Genomic DNA, 15,009 nt, shown 5'->3' on the forward strand with positions numbered 1-15,009 from the left:
CCATCGTGACCGTGTGGCCGGCGATACCTGTGTGCCCTGCCCCCTCCACCCTCCTACGTCCGGGGGGGGGGGGGGGGGTGTCAGCGGTGGCACACTAACATGTTGACGAAGGATCCGTCGAGGGATCCTTGATGGGCCGTTAGTCAACCATACGGGCCAATAGCCAACGCCCGGGTGACGGGTTGGTCGATCCAGAGCTCGTGTCGACCCTTGGCGTCGGTGGATGTGACGGGGGGCGCTTGCGAACCTCCTCAGGAACGGGCCAGGCTCATTGGCCGGGGACTGTAAGAGTCCGGCATGGACTTTGTGCAAGCCGGGGCCGTGCGTGTTTTCCCCTTTTTACCGTTCCATCAAAGGTGGAGCCTGTCAGCACACATGCGCAGGCCGGTTTTGCGAAGAGCACCGTGAAAACCAAAAACAGCACAATGTGTCCGTGTCCTGCGTGTGCAGCATGCTGGTGAGCTTCAAGGATCGAGCATGCCGCTTGCTTATCACCGTCGGGGGCCCGTTGCCCGTACGTTGGTGCCGTTGGTGCCGCGATGCTGCTGTCATGTGCCGCTTCGGTCGCGGTGAGGTACCCTCAAGATCGAACGTCTGAGCGACCCGGTTCCTGGTCTTAGCGCACCCGAGCACCGAGCGCCCACCTGGTCCACGAGGCGAGCCGGAGCAACCAGAGGGGGGGGGGGGGGGGGGGTGAGATGAGGCTCTGTCGACATGGCCCTGCGGGTCTGGAGACATCCGAGTCCAGTGTTGGTGCAAGTTGCGAGACGAAAACAGATCAAAGAGCACCGCCATTGGGAGATAGCGTCAACGTTGCAGGACGAGCGAAGAAAACCACAACATGGGAAGTCATGTCCGTGCATCTGGTCCCCACTGGAAGGAGACAAGCCTGATTTGGGAAATTGCCAAGTGATTGGTATCCTCCACTCGCATCACTTCACAGAAACGGTGGGACTTGGAAAAGGTTGCCTTTCCATCTGTTGGTTGCAACTCGTATTACCTCAGGCACCCTGAAGGCATTTCTGATTGGGAAGCTCTCGTCTCCTTTCTCTCGGACATGTTGCTCCTCCCATCCCCCCTAGCGCTCCGACACTCTGATGGCTCTGCGTCACGTTTCGCTCATGAAAAGAAGACACAGAAAAGCGCTTTGTTTATGCAGTTGATTGATGTACGCAGCGAAGATTGATTTCCACCTTGTGGCTCCCGTATCCGATACACAGTACTGCGTGCTTGCTGAGAGTTTCTTCCATGCTTCGTGGTGACTCAGGGGTAGCCCGGCGACTCCAAGATCGGGCATGGAATCTTGCTCCCCTTTCGTCGGCAATGTCTCTTCAAGGGAGGGAGGTAAGGGGTGGGGGGGGGGGGGGGGCTCCCTGTGAGGCCAATCTTCTGGGCCCTCCAGGCTTCTGTCGTGGGAATCTTCGGCATCCTCAGGCCCACTTAGATCTTCCAACCTCCCGTTTCAACACAACTGCCGACTCTGCTGGGTCCTCCGGAGCCTTCCAGCCCTCCAGACGTTTTTCGCCCCGCCAGAGCCTTCTTTGAATACCTAGGTACCTACCTATTCACCTCCAAGCCACCGTTGTCTGCGCGTTTTTCAGACCTCGGGATCTTGATCTGAAGCTTTCCCATTTCAAATGCGCTGGGTTGGTATCTTCCAGCCTCCTTTCTCTTTTGGGTGCTCGGGACCTGAGTCCCCTCCCAAGCCTGACCCTCTCCGACCCCCCACTCCCCCCTCCCAGTCCTTGTAAGAAATCATTCCAGCCACTTGTGGCGGTCCTTTTTTTTTCTTCTTCTTTTCCTTTCTCCACCGCGCCATGATGGCGACAACCCGGACAGTATACTGTGCTCCCCAACCCCCGGGTGCTTGGCGACATGTATGATTCTCCGTTCTCTTCGCTCAGATGAGAACGAACTCGCTTCTGTTCAACCTCTGTTTCTCCAAGTCGGATTGCTGCTTTCGTTTCCGTTGCACCATGTGATGACAGCTGTCGCAATGACAGACGGCACTGCTACCGCTATCGCTAACCCGACGGCTACGGGCGTGCTGATGCCCGAGCCGCCGTCATGGTTGTCCGACTTTATTAACTGTGCATGGCTTCAGTATTAGTTTCGGTAAGAGGAGTAAAAAGAAAGGGGTAAGTGATAAGCAGCCTACCGAAGACGATGAAAACCACGACGCGGGTGTAGCTTCTGGTACCAGCTTGGACATAGTAAAGGAAAGTAGCCTGGCCAACAGCGGTACGCCAGGGCCGTCCCCGTTCGCCAGCCCAGGCTTAAGCTGTTGTACTCCGTCCTGGATCTAGAGTAGCGGTTATACACCCCGAAATACTGTACATTTACCATTCACAACCCGCTGACCTCTGTGCTCCTCCGCCGTTCTGTCGCCTCCTGAGCTTTTGACTCTGGAAGGCTATTTGGGCACAGAAACCGTCATGGCGGACTGTAACTCATCACCACGGGCCGATACCCCGCAAGCTTTACTTCCCCGGCAACCCCAAGATCTTCCACCTCGACGAAAAAGCGGTTCGCATCCTCGCGAGCAACTGCCCCTGCCTTGAAGACTTGCACCTGTCCATCCGGCGTCGACGTGACCAAGTCCCAGAAGCTGACATTTATCGTGCTCTGGCTCGCTTTCCGCGGCTGCGCCGCGCCCAACCCATCTCTGACTGCCTCGCCGAGTACGACAAGTATGCGGTCGCTTCATTAGGTTTGGACGCGAATGCGAGACCTGTGACGCGGGAAGCAGCTATTAATTCTATCCAAAACACCACGTAGAACTTCGCCGTGGACGAAGAGCGGGCCTGGGGGATATGGGAGGTCATCACGAAGCAAAGAACAAAGTCGAGCATGCGCAAAATAATCATCGCCGCGGTGCCGGTCGAGAAACTCACCGTCGAACCGGATGTGGTCTCCTGGATGTGGGAGGAGTGGGGAGAGTACTTCTACTCGGTAGGTGTTTGGGCAGAGTAGGTTGCGACGACGTTGTAGTGCACGAGAAGCCACCAGTCTGTGAGAGGAGCCCGGATCCGCATGAGAGAGGTCAAGAACGGCGAGAGGATCGTTGTGTGGAGCAGCATTTGGCCGTCGAGAGGGGGGGATTGGATGGATGAATGGCAAAGCTCCGGCCTGGATATGGAGAGAGATGTTCTGGGCGACCTTATGAGGAGGGTGCATGCCGGCACACCTACCCGAGGTTTCCGTCCACATTCTAAATTGTGAGAATGAAGTAGAGGAGGATCCCGCTTTTTGGCTCTAAATTTCACAATACTTAGAGCTAGGTGATATGTGGCTAGTTGTGCAAGTGACGAGTACCTAATCATGCGTTTCGGGCGCAATATTGGAGAATAATTAGTGTGGCGAGGACCAGTCTCGTCTGGAAAAATTCCAAGATTCTACTACCTTAGGTACCTTATGACTGAGATAACTGTCCTGCTCAGGTGTAGGAACCTTTTCTAGGTTGTGATTGATTCTATCCTTCCACGAGTGTCTTGAATTACTATGGGAAGTCCCTTCAGCTGCTTAGATTGTCTCGTCCCCGACAGAATTGTGTACCCGAAGCTCGAAACTGGCCCCACGCTCTTCCATCTCCCATCGAAGTTCTTTGGCTGCCTCATCGCTAAGACACCATTCCCGATATTCGTAAGGGCGCGTGGCCTCGAAGATGAAAGATTGGAGGTTCAATCCTGTGGAAGAGCGTCTGCGGAAAAAATCCGCTATCTCGGAAAGTTCAGACCACTGGTGGTAGAGGAAACCGTCGTAGAGAGAATACATTTCATTCCGCTTAGGCCCATGTACTTGAACATGCAAGTGTGTGACGCTGGGAAAGGAGGTGAGCATGTGCCACAGAAGGCTTTTGTGGAGGGTCCAGTCGATGACAGTCAGCCGGGTGACGCCGGGGCAGGTGAAGTTGTACGGCCCGCCGGAGGGGTAGTCCCCGTCCTCGCCTCCGTCGCTCTCCTCTCCGTTGTTCTCGTCTTCCTCTTGCTGTCCCGTCGCCCGCCACGGCCCTCCATTCTGCGAACCCCCCTCCTCTCCTTCCGAATCCTCTTCCTGGGCCTCCTCTTGCCCGGACTCTTGCCTCGCCAGAAACATGATCCGCTTCTCGCAGCTTGGCCTGGAAATCCAGGGCCCGCTGGGCCGGATAGACCCTACCATTCCAGCTGGAATGCTCGCTGCAGTACTCGAGAATGACGTTCTCAAGGCTCTCGTTCACCGCGGCGAAAAGCCGTTGCAAAGTCCGGCGTACATCAATCGTCCACTGACGCCTGTTGGGAGACAGATGGATATTTCGCAGTCGGGGCAGCGACCCAGGCTTGTTGAAGCGGAACGCCACAGCAAACCCCACCGTTGCAACGAGGGTTTCGAGGTTGGGAAGCATGCTGGTTAGCAAAGACAAGGCCAAGTTGTGATCCATGTCGAAGCAATGCTCAAACTCGGTCATGCGCCTTGCGTCGTCTTTTTGCTCGTATCCGTCCTCCCAGGCCGGCCCGAACGCTGGCTCGTCCAGCTCGTCCGGACACGCCTCCAGGTACTCGGCCCGGCGCACCTCGTACAGAGGTCGTAGAATGGGGTCCTCCCATACCCAGGACTCAACATCATGCGGCGGCTGATCTTCGTCATCCAAACGCAGGGAGCGGACACAGGACGCCAGGTGTGGGTGAATGGCCAGCGTTTGCACCAGCCGCCACCAGTTCGAGGATGGTTGGAGATGGTGATAAAGGTGGGGGAGCGCCACGGCGTAGATGCGGCGTGAAGTCAAGCAGAGGGATCTGAGAGATGCCTGGCGCTGGCGATCGCAAAGCACCGGCGGCTGCTCTTCAACAGGGGTGTCTTCATACCAACTGTGGACGCAGCAGGTTATGGGGTGCTCCTGGGGTTCATTGTCGCCACAAAGGGCGGTCACAATGGCGTCGAGAAGTTCTGTAGGGAGGTCGGAAAGGGCCAACATGGTGGCGGCGAGTTGTGAAGGTGGAATGCTCGGGCGGGTGGGAGCGTGAGCGACAAGGACATCCTGATGCCTCAGAAAACCGACGTTTAAAAGGGTTTAATACACAACAGGTCGCATGCGCGACGTGAGGTTCGGTCCCGGGGACGCGTTTCAAGTTGCCGGATGACTCTATCTGGGGGCCGAGCCCGGCGTTGTGACCCATCTTAGGTGTTTTGGGTTGCACTTTGGTCCTTGTTGGTGGGGGCTGAACGCTGCCAATCTCTCACCCAGGACCATGCGAAGGGCTACACACTAAAGCAGTCTACACAGTTGGTGCGAATGGGATGCGATCCATCGACCCTTAAGGTCCGTTGAGCCACCAATCTCGCCGTGTTGAAATCCGTTGGAGAGGAACGACATAGAACACACGTTGGAGTTGTGATTTTAAGGGGCGAGGGGACGGCGGTGCACGGGCGCAAGGCGCAACTAATTTTACCTGCGAGCCTCCTCCATGTAATCCACCATACCTACCGGTACCGTACTTTTCCTCCCCTAACCCCAAGGATGACGGTGTCAAGGACTGGGAGGCAGTTCCAAAACACTTACTTACCTGAATACTTCTCGGACTGATCGGGAACCGGGCTTTCGGTGAGACCCTCTTTCGACGGGTCGGTTTTGTTCTCGACCACGAAGTTGAAATTGTGGGAAATTGCGTCTGATGTTTTCTTCTACTTTTTTTTTTTTTTTTTTTTTTTTTTTTTTTTTTGGACACGGCGTCTCGTAGGACACAGTGTCTCTATAATTTGTGGTATGAATGATTACTCGCGGCACCAAGTCATTGGCAAAAGGGCAAGTCACCATCGCTTGACCAGATGATGTTGGTAATTGATGCCTCTTTGACCTGTTGACTGGTAACTAGTTAAATGCGAGGAACTTGTTCCATTCTTGGAATGCTACATAACACAGTACATCCCCTCTGTCCTTCTGCATGTGCCAAGCTAGGGTCTCGCACCTCCTCGAGACTGACAGGAATGATGTAACGAAGATCCTCTCTGCGACCGTCCAACTTTCCCCGAAACGAGCCTGACAGCGATCTGCGCGGCTGCGGTACAGCACAGACAGCGCCTAGAAAATCACACCACGCCAAGGCAAGCCTCGACTTGACTACCTAGGACCTGGTATCACCGTTCAGGAACCCACGCCGACATGCTTCTCAGAGGAGTAACCCGAGAGCACTAATAATATATGGTTATTACAGATTTAACATTCTCTGTAGGGTATTGTCTCACCTCAATTCCTTTCTTTACGCTTGGTCGTGGATTCATCGACACAGCATGGATCCTGGATGATGCTGAAGGCACCTTGTGGATAGGCAGGGGATATCCGCACCTACAATTACTGCACAGAGACAAACCCACAGTCAGATGGTCGAGCAAGATGCGTTGCATCGGTCCCGCGGGCAACGGTACAACCCGGTCTACCCCCTGAACCAACGGCATGGACTGCAGCCAATATGATTGCAAAGATCAAGCTGACTGCAGCGTGCTTCACACGTAGTTAACGATGGAAAGCACGAGAATATTACGAGCAGAGCGGACACGAGGCATTCGGACCATGCTTCCGGCACACACTATTAGCCCCGTCTGGGCAGCAAAATAGGCAATAGCTGCGCCTCGGGCCCTCCCGACCCGTCGGCTCCGTCTGAGTCGGGGGGCCTCCCGAGGGAGGTTTGTCATCTTTAAATCGCCATCGTGTTCCCAGGAAGGCCAACCGTGACACACACCTTTTGGTATCTTGAGGACGTTTTGTAGCCTGGACGACACGACACGATGCACCTCACGATGCGTGCCAGTGTATTAAGACTTGGATCCCTCGTCGCCCTGACCGGCGCGGCGGGAGCCCACTGCCGGTGCACCCAGACCATCACCCGTGACGTCGCCATCATCGGCGGGGGTGCGTCGGGTACCCATGCTGCCATCTGGTTGCGCGATCATGGTCATAGCGTGGTCGTCGTTGAGAAGGCGAACCAATTGGTTAGTCACGGTACATGTTCTGGGAGGCTTGTGTCCCGAGTGCTAACCCCTTCACAGGGCGGCCACACCGCGGCCTTCAAGGACCCGGCGACGGGCAAGGACATCAATGTTGGCGTGCAGACGTGGATAGAGTATGGGAATTCGTTTGACTTCCCCGCGCGCATGAACGTGTCGACGAGCGGCGCCATGCAATTCACCCCCAATACACCCAACTTCGTTGACATGAAGACGGGTCGCCGCGTGGCTGGCTACGAGCCGCCCGCGGACGGGGCCAAGTACCCAGCGATCCAGCGCTACATAGACGCCATCTCTCAATACGAGGACATCATGCTGCCGGGTTTCTTCAATTTCCCCGACAAGATCCCCGAGGAACTGGTCATGCCCTTTGGCAAGTTTGTTGAGAAGTACAACCTTTACGACGCGGTCCCACAGCTCTGGGACTCGACGGTTCAAGGTGTCGGCGATCCGATGAACGTGCCGACCTTCTTCATCATCCAGGCCTCGGCGGTTCCAATGGCACGAGCGCTTGTGGGCACCGCCGCCGCTGCCGTCCCTGCCTCCGGCCGCCTGTACGACCTCTACGAGAGCATCGCCCGCTTTCTTGGCAACGACGTGTTGTATGCGAGCACAGTGATCCGGTCTACGCGGACCAACTCCGGCGTCTCTCTCACCGTGTCCGGCCCCCGGGGCAAGCAGACATGCATCCAAGCCAAGCGCCTGTTGATCGCCATTCAGCCGACCCCCAGAAACATGGCGCCCTTCAGCCTGGACCGCGAAGAGCGAGACGTTTTGGGCCGCTTCCGCTTCCCGACTGTGTACGCCGGCATCATACGCCATCCTGCGCTGCCAAAGCTAAACGCCTATTCGAACCGATCCCCTTCGCCCGGGGGACTGAACCACACCATCTTCCCCGTGGCGTCGCAGGTCGGCCACATTGGCTACATCGGCGGCACCGAGGATCTGTTCCAGTTCACCGCGGTTGGGACGCAGCAGGAAACAGCGTCAAGCATGAAGCTGCACATTGGGAAGGCCATTGATGCTATGATCGCTGCGGGCACGATTGAACGTCCGAAGCTGCAGCCCGGAGTCAAGCCTCAGGTCACCTTCTCGGCGTTTGGTGATCACGGACACATGCATGCTCAGGTCAGTGCTGCTGATCTGCGGAATGGGTTTATTAAGAGGTTGTACGGGCTGCAAGGAAAGCGGAACACCTGGTACACGGGCGCGGCCTTCTCAAGCGGGTTTTCCACGATTCTGTGGGAGTATAATAAAGTGTTGCTGCCGAAGGTTGTTGAGGGGTTGTAGACAGGGGAATATCCAACATTCGCTGCTTGTGGAGGCCAGGCTGAAATGTGTTCTTTGACTCAACTGCCTAGCTAGGGACCTCAGGTACTCCGCATATATCTGGATGATATTTACCAAGCCGCTAGCCTCAAGGTCTAATGCACGTTCAATTACCAAATGGCCTGTCATAGCTCCGGCTGATCAGGCTTAAGCTTGCCCAGGGTGACTTGCTCCGTGCTCCGTGTGTGAGTCAGTTGCTTAAGGTTGTCCTCACCGTCGCCGCGGTTCTGTTTGGTGCAGTTACCGGTCACTATCCTCCGGCGTATGCGAAGGCTACCGAATGGGCTCAAGTAAGGAACCATGACTTGGGTCACGAAGGCATGGTAAGTCGACTAAGTTTAGGCTGTGTACCTAGCCGTGAAGTGCAAGTGCAGCAGGCCAAGAGGTAGACACAATCCTCTCTTGGACGTTGATGCGTGTGGATGTTGGTTGAAACTTGAAAATTCCAAGCAGACTTAGCTATTCTAAAAGGGCAGCTATTAATAAACATTATTTATCCAAAAATCCTCTCTCCCTTGATCATCCCAGATACGTTATGCTGCTTTCAAACCCCTCCTGCTTCATCCTTGAGACACTTTGACCCTCTCTTTCCTGCACATGGTTACTTATGAATGAACGAACGACAGAAATGTTGTCTGATTGCAACTTACTCGATAGGCTCACCGGGCTCCATTGGGGGAGGGATCTGGCGACGACGGCTTGGGTTGACATGGCTTCTCGTACGCCCCTCGCCTCTGGGGGACACCACAAACGGGTGCTTTCGAGGGCTGAGCTGTGATCGCCATCTCGCGGAGGCGCACGCGTCACAGAAGACCAATTGATTTGGAGGCTGTGAGAATAAGGGATGAGGTCTGTATACTGAGTTGGTTGTACAGGAGCAACGGAGGTTCGGCGGCTTGTTACAATCTTGTTGAGACCTTGACGTTGTGGAGACTTTAGCAACATGTTGATCTCCCTCTGTATCTATACCCCTTCTCAAATATCATGCTTTCTACAATTCACCTGGTTGTCTAATTATCCAGAACTTCGGTAATGCCGATGAAAGAACCATGGACAAAGCTGTGGAATATTCTGCCACACCTCCTGTCCCTCGTTCTGTCATTTGCCTCGGCGTTCAATGGCCGTGAAACGCTTTGTCACTCATCAGATCTGTCATTCCTGCCCCCCCAGCCAACCGAGAACGGCCATCATCCAGCTGCGGCTCTACGCGCAATATTGGATTTCTGGAATCCTTACCAGCCTTCCAATGTCGGGAACTGACAGCAGGCAAACCTCGCGGATGCTTGTCGCGTTTTCCGAGCATACCTAAAAAGAGTAAGTTCCACGGGCTGCTCTTTCTAGTGTTCTCGAAGAATTCCATCATATTCCGACAGTCGGTTTAGACACGCCATGTTTCGGATGTGAGCTTTCAGGGTGGCGTTGGATGACCCAAGACAAAGAAACCGCGCCGATTAGGTATGGAGCTCAACCGGGAACGCAGTCCGGGATATCACATATCATTATCGTGTTTCTTGAAGCTGAGAAGACGAATCAGAGTCCCCATTGGGGCAACAGGAGTGGGATGGTTTGGAGATTGAGGGAGGTGGATCAGGAAGGATGTAAGACTGTACCAGAGAGCCAGGAATCGTACCAATGAAACAGCACTGCGGTCTGCCGAACAGCAAGAGAAGATTCGACGAACGTTACGACACTTTGCAGCCTCTTACTGGTACCAGGTTCCACTATTTCACGAAGCGTTTTCCACGACCGTCGTTTTCAGTATTCAAGGTCAAGGGATAAGCAGGAACTTTGGGAAGTGTTTAATTAGGGAATGAAGAATATCATTCTGTGTCTGGAACTAGGATATTCAGAACGCACCAGTAATTATGTTGCTACAACCATGCTAAGGTAGTACATGAGCGGTACCTTTCCAACACTACGCCTACCGGCCATCTGATCTCATGTTGGGTCTAATCTAACGAGTCAGATAACACCAGAAACGGCGGCATCCAAGCACAAACCGACACCGCCAGCAGTGCGGTCGAACAGGCTTCTTATGAGCAGGGACATGGGTGGGGAAGCGGTGGTAATGGGGAGGAGGGGAGATGTGGTGGCGCGGCCGGCGATTCTGGGGCTTCGTTGTCATCGCGGGCAAATAATGCCGCAGAGGACAACGAGGTTGCCAGATCCTTTAGGTCCGCTCAGCCTGTTGCTCCAAGAACTGGTAAATCGATGGCCTTGTGTGTGGTTTTGTGTTCTTGTACAACGTTATTTGCGGTGTCTGGGTATCACCGCGAGAGGTTGAATGCCAGGTTGGTTGATGAAGAGGAACATGTAGAAATCTGAAGTAGGGCATATTTATACCTTCAGAGGCACGGAGACCGCTCTTAACTCGGCTCAAGGTGGTTTGGAGTTAGCTGTTATGTTCCCCAGACTAGAAGATTGTTCGTCAACCAAAAACCCAGGAACGACAGAACTTTGTCCCGTCTAGCCTCACAAGGTCAGAATGTCTTCCGATGCCTCTCCGTTGACAAGTATAGAACTATTCGGCGGACAAGCTCATTGTCTGGTTCACCCCTATCTTGGATAGTGTAGATACGCCGAGGAAGAATTACATGCCCAGTAGGTCCGGCCTGTACCATTCCTTCTGTCGCCTCTTAGGGAACCTCTCTTCGACCCACTCCATGTCCGATGCGAAGATTACCACCCGCCGGGTCAGCCTGTGGTCAACACCAAACACCGGATGAGCCTTGAGGTGGTCCACGAGAGAGTTTGTCAGTTTGACTGCCTCGTCCACGCGGTGCTGAACGTATAAGCGGCGCGCAATGTTGGCAATATCATAGTAGAACTCAGTCGGACGTTCCTCATCTTCTTGAAGGTGCCCTATCACTGCACTGATCATCTTTTCTCGGGAGGGATCTCTATTGCCCTCCTCTTGCGAAGCCTCCTTCAGCAAATCATCAAGAAGCGAGGGGGGGTTGAGTTCTGGCACGGGTATCGTCTTGGCCATGATCTCCATCCCGCGGGCGAGGATAGTGCCTTCGGCGGAGAACTTTTGCTGCTTTGCCAAGCACTGTGATAGCATGTAATGGAAGTGGCCAAATAGGCTGTAGGCGAGCCAGCTGAGACAGTTTTCCGGGAACTTCTCGACAGTAGCCACCATCTCACGCAGGAAGGGCTCGGCCTCGACCGGAGCGCAGCCCTCCAACATCTTGAGCGCGATACTCGCGCAGATGTTGATCACCTGCATGTGCAGATGGTTGTCGCTGGCCGAGGCCCAGTTTGCTTCCAGCAGTGTGATGACAATGGCGTGAGCCTCGTCCCAGCGACCCATAGACGCCAAAACGTTGGCGTGGTTGGCGCGGCTCCAGAGGGTGTCGATGGAGCGGTCTCCCAAATCGGCCTCGCGTTGGGCTAGCAGCTCGCGAGTCACCCGCTCCGCGTCCTCAAGACTCCCTTGTTTTGTGAGATACCGGGCATAGTTTAGCCGCGATTCCTTGATCACCCACTTCCCGTCCTTATCGGCGTCTTCCTCTCGCGCTAGAAGTTCCTCCCACGCCTCACACGCGCGCTCGTGCTCCCTGCACCCGTGGAGAGCTTGTGCTACCCGGTCGAGACATATCAGTGTCAGCTTGTCATACGGGCCGAGCGTACGCTCAGAAACTTGGAGGATCTTCTCGCCGAGTTTGAGCTCGCTCTGTCTGAATGCGTCACTGTGGTTGATGATCGGGTGGATGTTGTGTGCGGATGAGTAGACGAAGTGAGCGAGGATAACCCACAAACGGGTGGTCAGGGGTTCGCTTGGCTCCTCGGTAAGAATGGGTGTGAGGTGTGGGATCAGGCCCATGTGCGAGCGGCCGCTGGCGAGGGGGGCCTCCAGGTTCTGTACCATGACCAAGTAGAAGCGCTGGCGCCAGAGATCGCGTGCGCTGGATTGCGCAAGCCAGAGCTGAGTGCAGTGCCGCACCAAGGGGTGCATTTTGAGCATGCCGCGTGCCGTGGGTATCAGCAAGCTGTACGCAAACAATGCCTCGAGGTCACGCTCCAGCTCATCCTCGGCGTAGTGCGAGGATAGCGTCGTGGCGGAAGGGGAGAACGGGGTCCCAGGGGTGCCTGTGGAACCTAGAGATCCAGGGGTATACGGGCTATCCGGGGTAGAAGGGGATGAGGAAGACTTGTTCTTCTTGAAGAAGGACAGCCTTGACGGCTTTGAGGGCTTGGGAGTGCCGTTTCCTGGGGTCGGCGTAGTAGGGGTTTTGGGTGCGGTTCCCTCGCGCAGCAGGAAACCCCAAGCTTCGAGCTTCTTCTCCGGATCGGAGGTTGTCGTGACTTTTTGCTTCCCCTTGAGTGAAGCCATGAGCGATGAGAATGACGACAGACCTGTTCTGACCGGAACACTGGGCATCTGACTCGGGTCTGGGCTATACCAGGGTCGCAAAGCCCACTCTGGGATGGACTGGGGGTCGAAAAAGCTCAACAGGCAAAGCAGGTCAACAGCCGCAGGGCGCTCACTTTGTATCTGTTTGAAGGTAATGGACCAAGTGCCGAGGACGGTGTCCGAAGAGCCATCATGGCGGCGCAAGTCCTTGTTCTCGGCACCGCCTAGCAGCGAAGCCCGACGGTCGTCGTCTTCCTCGAATATCCGCACATAGTCGGCCGCGGATGCACGGGGAGCCTTCCGGTTGATGTAAGCAGCGGCCTGTGCAATAGCCAGCGGCAGTCCGCCGAGGATGCGCACGAGGCGTTTCGCATCTTCTCCTGGTGCCGGCTGGCGCAGCTTGGTTTGGAACAGCCGAATTGAATCCTCCTCGGACATGGGCTCGATGGCGTATGCGTTCTTCGTCCCGCCCACCAGCAGGTCAGCTCCTTGAACGGAGCGTGAGGTTATTATAGTGAAGCCATGATTTGCCTGTGGCAGGGCTTTCAACAGCCGTGGGTCATCCTCCATCAACACCGAGGGGTCATCCAAGTTGTCAAGGATGACTGTCCAGCGCCCGTTTGACTCATCAGCGAGCCATTTTCCAACCTGATTGAGCACGCTTTCTTGCTTTCCGTCCAAAGACAACTTCAGCCGCTCGGCCACTGCACGGAATGATTCTTCAAGAGTAGCCCGCGTGGCTGCGCTCAGCCAGAAGACGTGCGACCGGTCACGCACGGAGTGAGCAAACTGGATAGCCAGCTGTGACTTGCCGATCCCGCCGAGGCCGACAAGCGCCGCACGCGCGCCCGGCACTTTTGATTTCTCATGGAGCCACTCGGAAATGTCCGGTCGTTCCACAAAATCCGGGTCAGGGGGGAACGGGACGAGCCATTCCGGCTTCTGGAAGCCGGCACCCCCGAGGTCGCGCCGGTCTGCAACCGGGACTAGGGACATGATGGCCTTGGCAACGGCGGCAGCGGTGCCGGCGGCATAGCGTTGCCACTTTTTGTTCTTGTGGCTGTCGGCATAGTCGCAGACTCCCTTGATGACGAGGCTCGGGACGTGCTCCCATATGCCGGCACCTTCCATCTCAAACGCGATGACCTCCTCGGTTACTGCGATAAGGTCGCGTGTTACGCCGGATTTCATGACAGTGTCGCCAGAGGCCACCCGCCCAATGTGGATGGCAGGTTCGAGAGCAGCTGAGATGGCCTCCTCCCTGTCTTCTGCAGTGTCAGGGTCCGATAGCTTTGCGAACGCCGCGATCCTTTCCTCGAGGTGCCTTCGCGGCAGAAGAAATTCATCCCCGCAGCCGAGACTGTCACAAGAGCTCTCCATGGCTTTCTCGCACACTGGGTCCGTCTCCTGGGAGTGTTCGCGACAAAGACACTCCACATCCGGGGCCTGATGCTTGTGGCGGTAATCGGCGCGATACACGCGGTCGGTAGCCGGGTCAGGTACGGAATAAAGGTCTGGATTGCCCTGCTGAAGAGCGCGCAGGTTGGCCATAGTACGCTCGCGCAGTGTCTTCCGCTGCAGCTCTGTGTTCTGTAGCATGTTGATGAGGCCCGAAAGCTCCCGGCCTAAGCCAGCGAGGTTGTCGGAGGCGCCACTTTTGCGTAAAAACCCGTCTGGATATCTTCTTCCAAAGTCTTCAGGTCGTTAGCATTCTGAGTAAGCGGGTGCGTTAAAATGAGCAAAGACGTACCATACTGCACGAGCGAGCTGCTGATGACCACATCACCGAGAACTATTTCCGTATCCCCTCCGGGTAACGGAACGCCGCCACAAATGCCTACCAGCAGAGCCATGCGAACGTTGGGATAGCTGTGACGTAGGTCCGAAGCAGAGATGGCGGCGCTGACTTTCCCCATTCTCGTGGCCAGCAGTACGAGCACAACGTTGTGACCGCCGATGCGGCCGTTGACATAGGTGTTCAGGTCGCTGCGCGCCTTGCCCAAGGCAGGTCCTCCAGATGTATCCCAGACCTCGTCCAGCACCGATACTGCGGCGTCAAACTCGAGCGGCAGGGCGCAAACGATTGCGACATCAAAGTCCTCGCGGGACGAAGGGGGCTTGTGGGATGCCATGGTGACTATTCTCTTAAGCGCTCAGTCTCGGACGCCACGGCAGGTGAACAAGAAGAGGAAAAAACAGAAGCAAATCCCCAAGAACACATATACAGTACGGCGAAGACGGGAAGAGGCGAGTTTTTAAGGATGCAAACTTTCGGACCCCTCGTGGTGGCACGCTGACCTGGGCTAGTGTCTGATGGAGCTGGGAAGCAAAGGATACATCATGCA

The 15,009-nt window shown here is 55.6% G+C and overlaps 3 protein-coding genes across 3 annotated transcripts; 1 reads left to right on the forward strand and 2 right to left on the reverse strand.

Moving 5' to 3' along the window:
* Nucleotides 1-3,784: 3,784 nt before the first annotated feature.
* VTJ83DRAFT_4068 (uncharacterized protein) lies at nt 3,785-4,951 on the reverse strand (the record flags this gene model as incomplete). Its single annotated transcript, XM_071010516.1, has 1 exon — nt 3,785-4,951. The coding sequence occupies one exon, from the start codon at nt 4,949-4,951 to the stop codon at nt 3,785-3,787; it is 1,167 nt and encodes a 388-aa protein (XP_070867946.1).
* A 1,820-nt stretch (nt 4,952-6,771) lies between these two features.
* On the forward strand, nt 6,772-8,268 carry VTJ83DRAFT_4069 (uncharacterized protein; the record flags this gene model as incomplete). Its single annotated transcript, XM_071010517.1, has 2 exons — nt 6,772-6,963; nt 7,021-8,268. The coding sequence occupies 2 exons, from the start codon at nt 6,772-6,774 to the stop codon at nt 8,266-8,268; spliced, it is 1,440 nt and encodes a 479-aa protein (XP_070867947.1).
* Nucleotides 8,269-10,897: 2,629 nt separating this feature from the next.
* On the reverse strand, nt 10,898-14,796 carry VTJ83DRAFT_4070 (uncharacterized protein; the record flags this gene model as incomplete). The annotated part of the gene is made up of 2 exons (XM_071010519.1): nt 10,898-14,358; nt 14,415-14,796. The coding sequence occupies 2 exons, from the start codon at nt 14,794-14,796 to the stop codon at nt 10,898-10,900; spliced, it is 3,843 nt and encodes a 1,280-aa protein (XP_070867948.1).
* Between the last annotated feature and the right edge of the window lie 213 nt (nt 14,797-15,009).

Source organism: Remersonia thermophila, chromosome 3 (assembly GCF_042764415.1).
Source record: "Remersonia thermophila strain ATCC 22073 chromosome 3, whole genome shotgun sequence".
Lineage (NCBI taxonomy): Eukaryota > Fungi > Ascomycota > Sordariomycetes > Sordariales > Chaetomiaceae > Remersonia > Remersonia thermophila.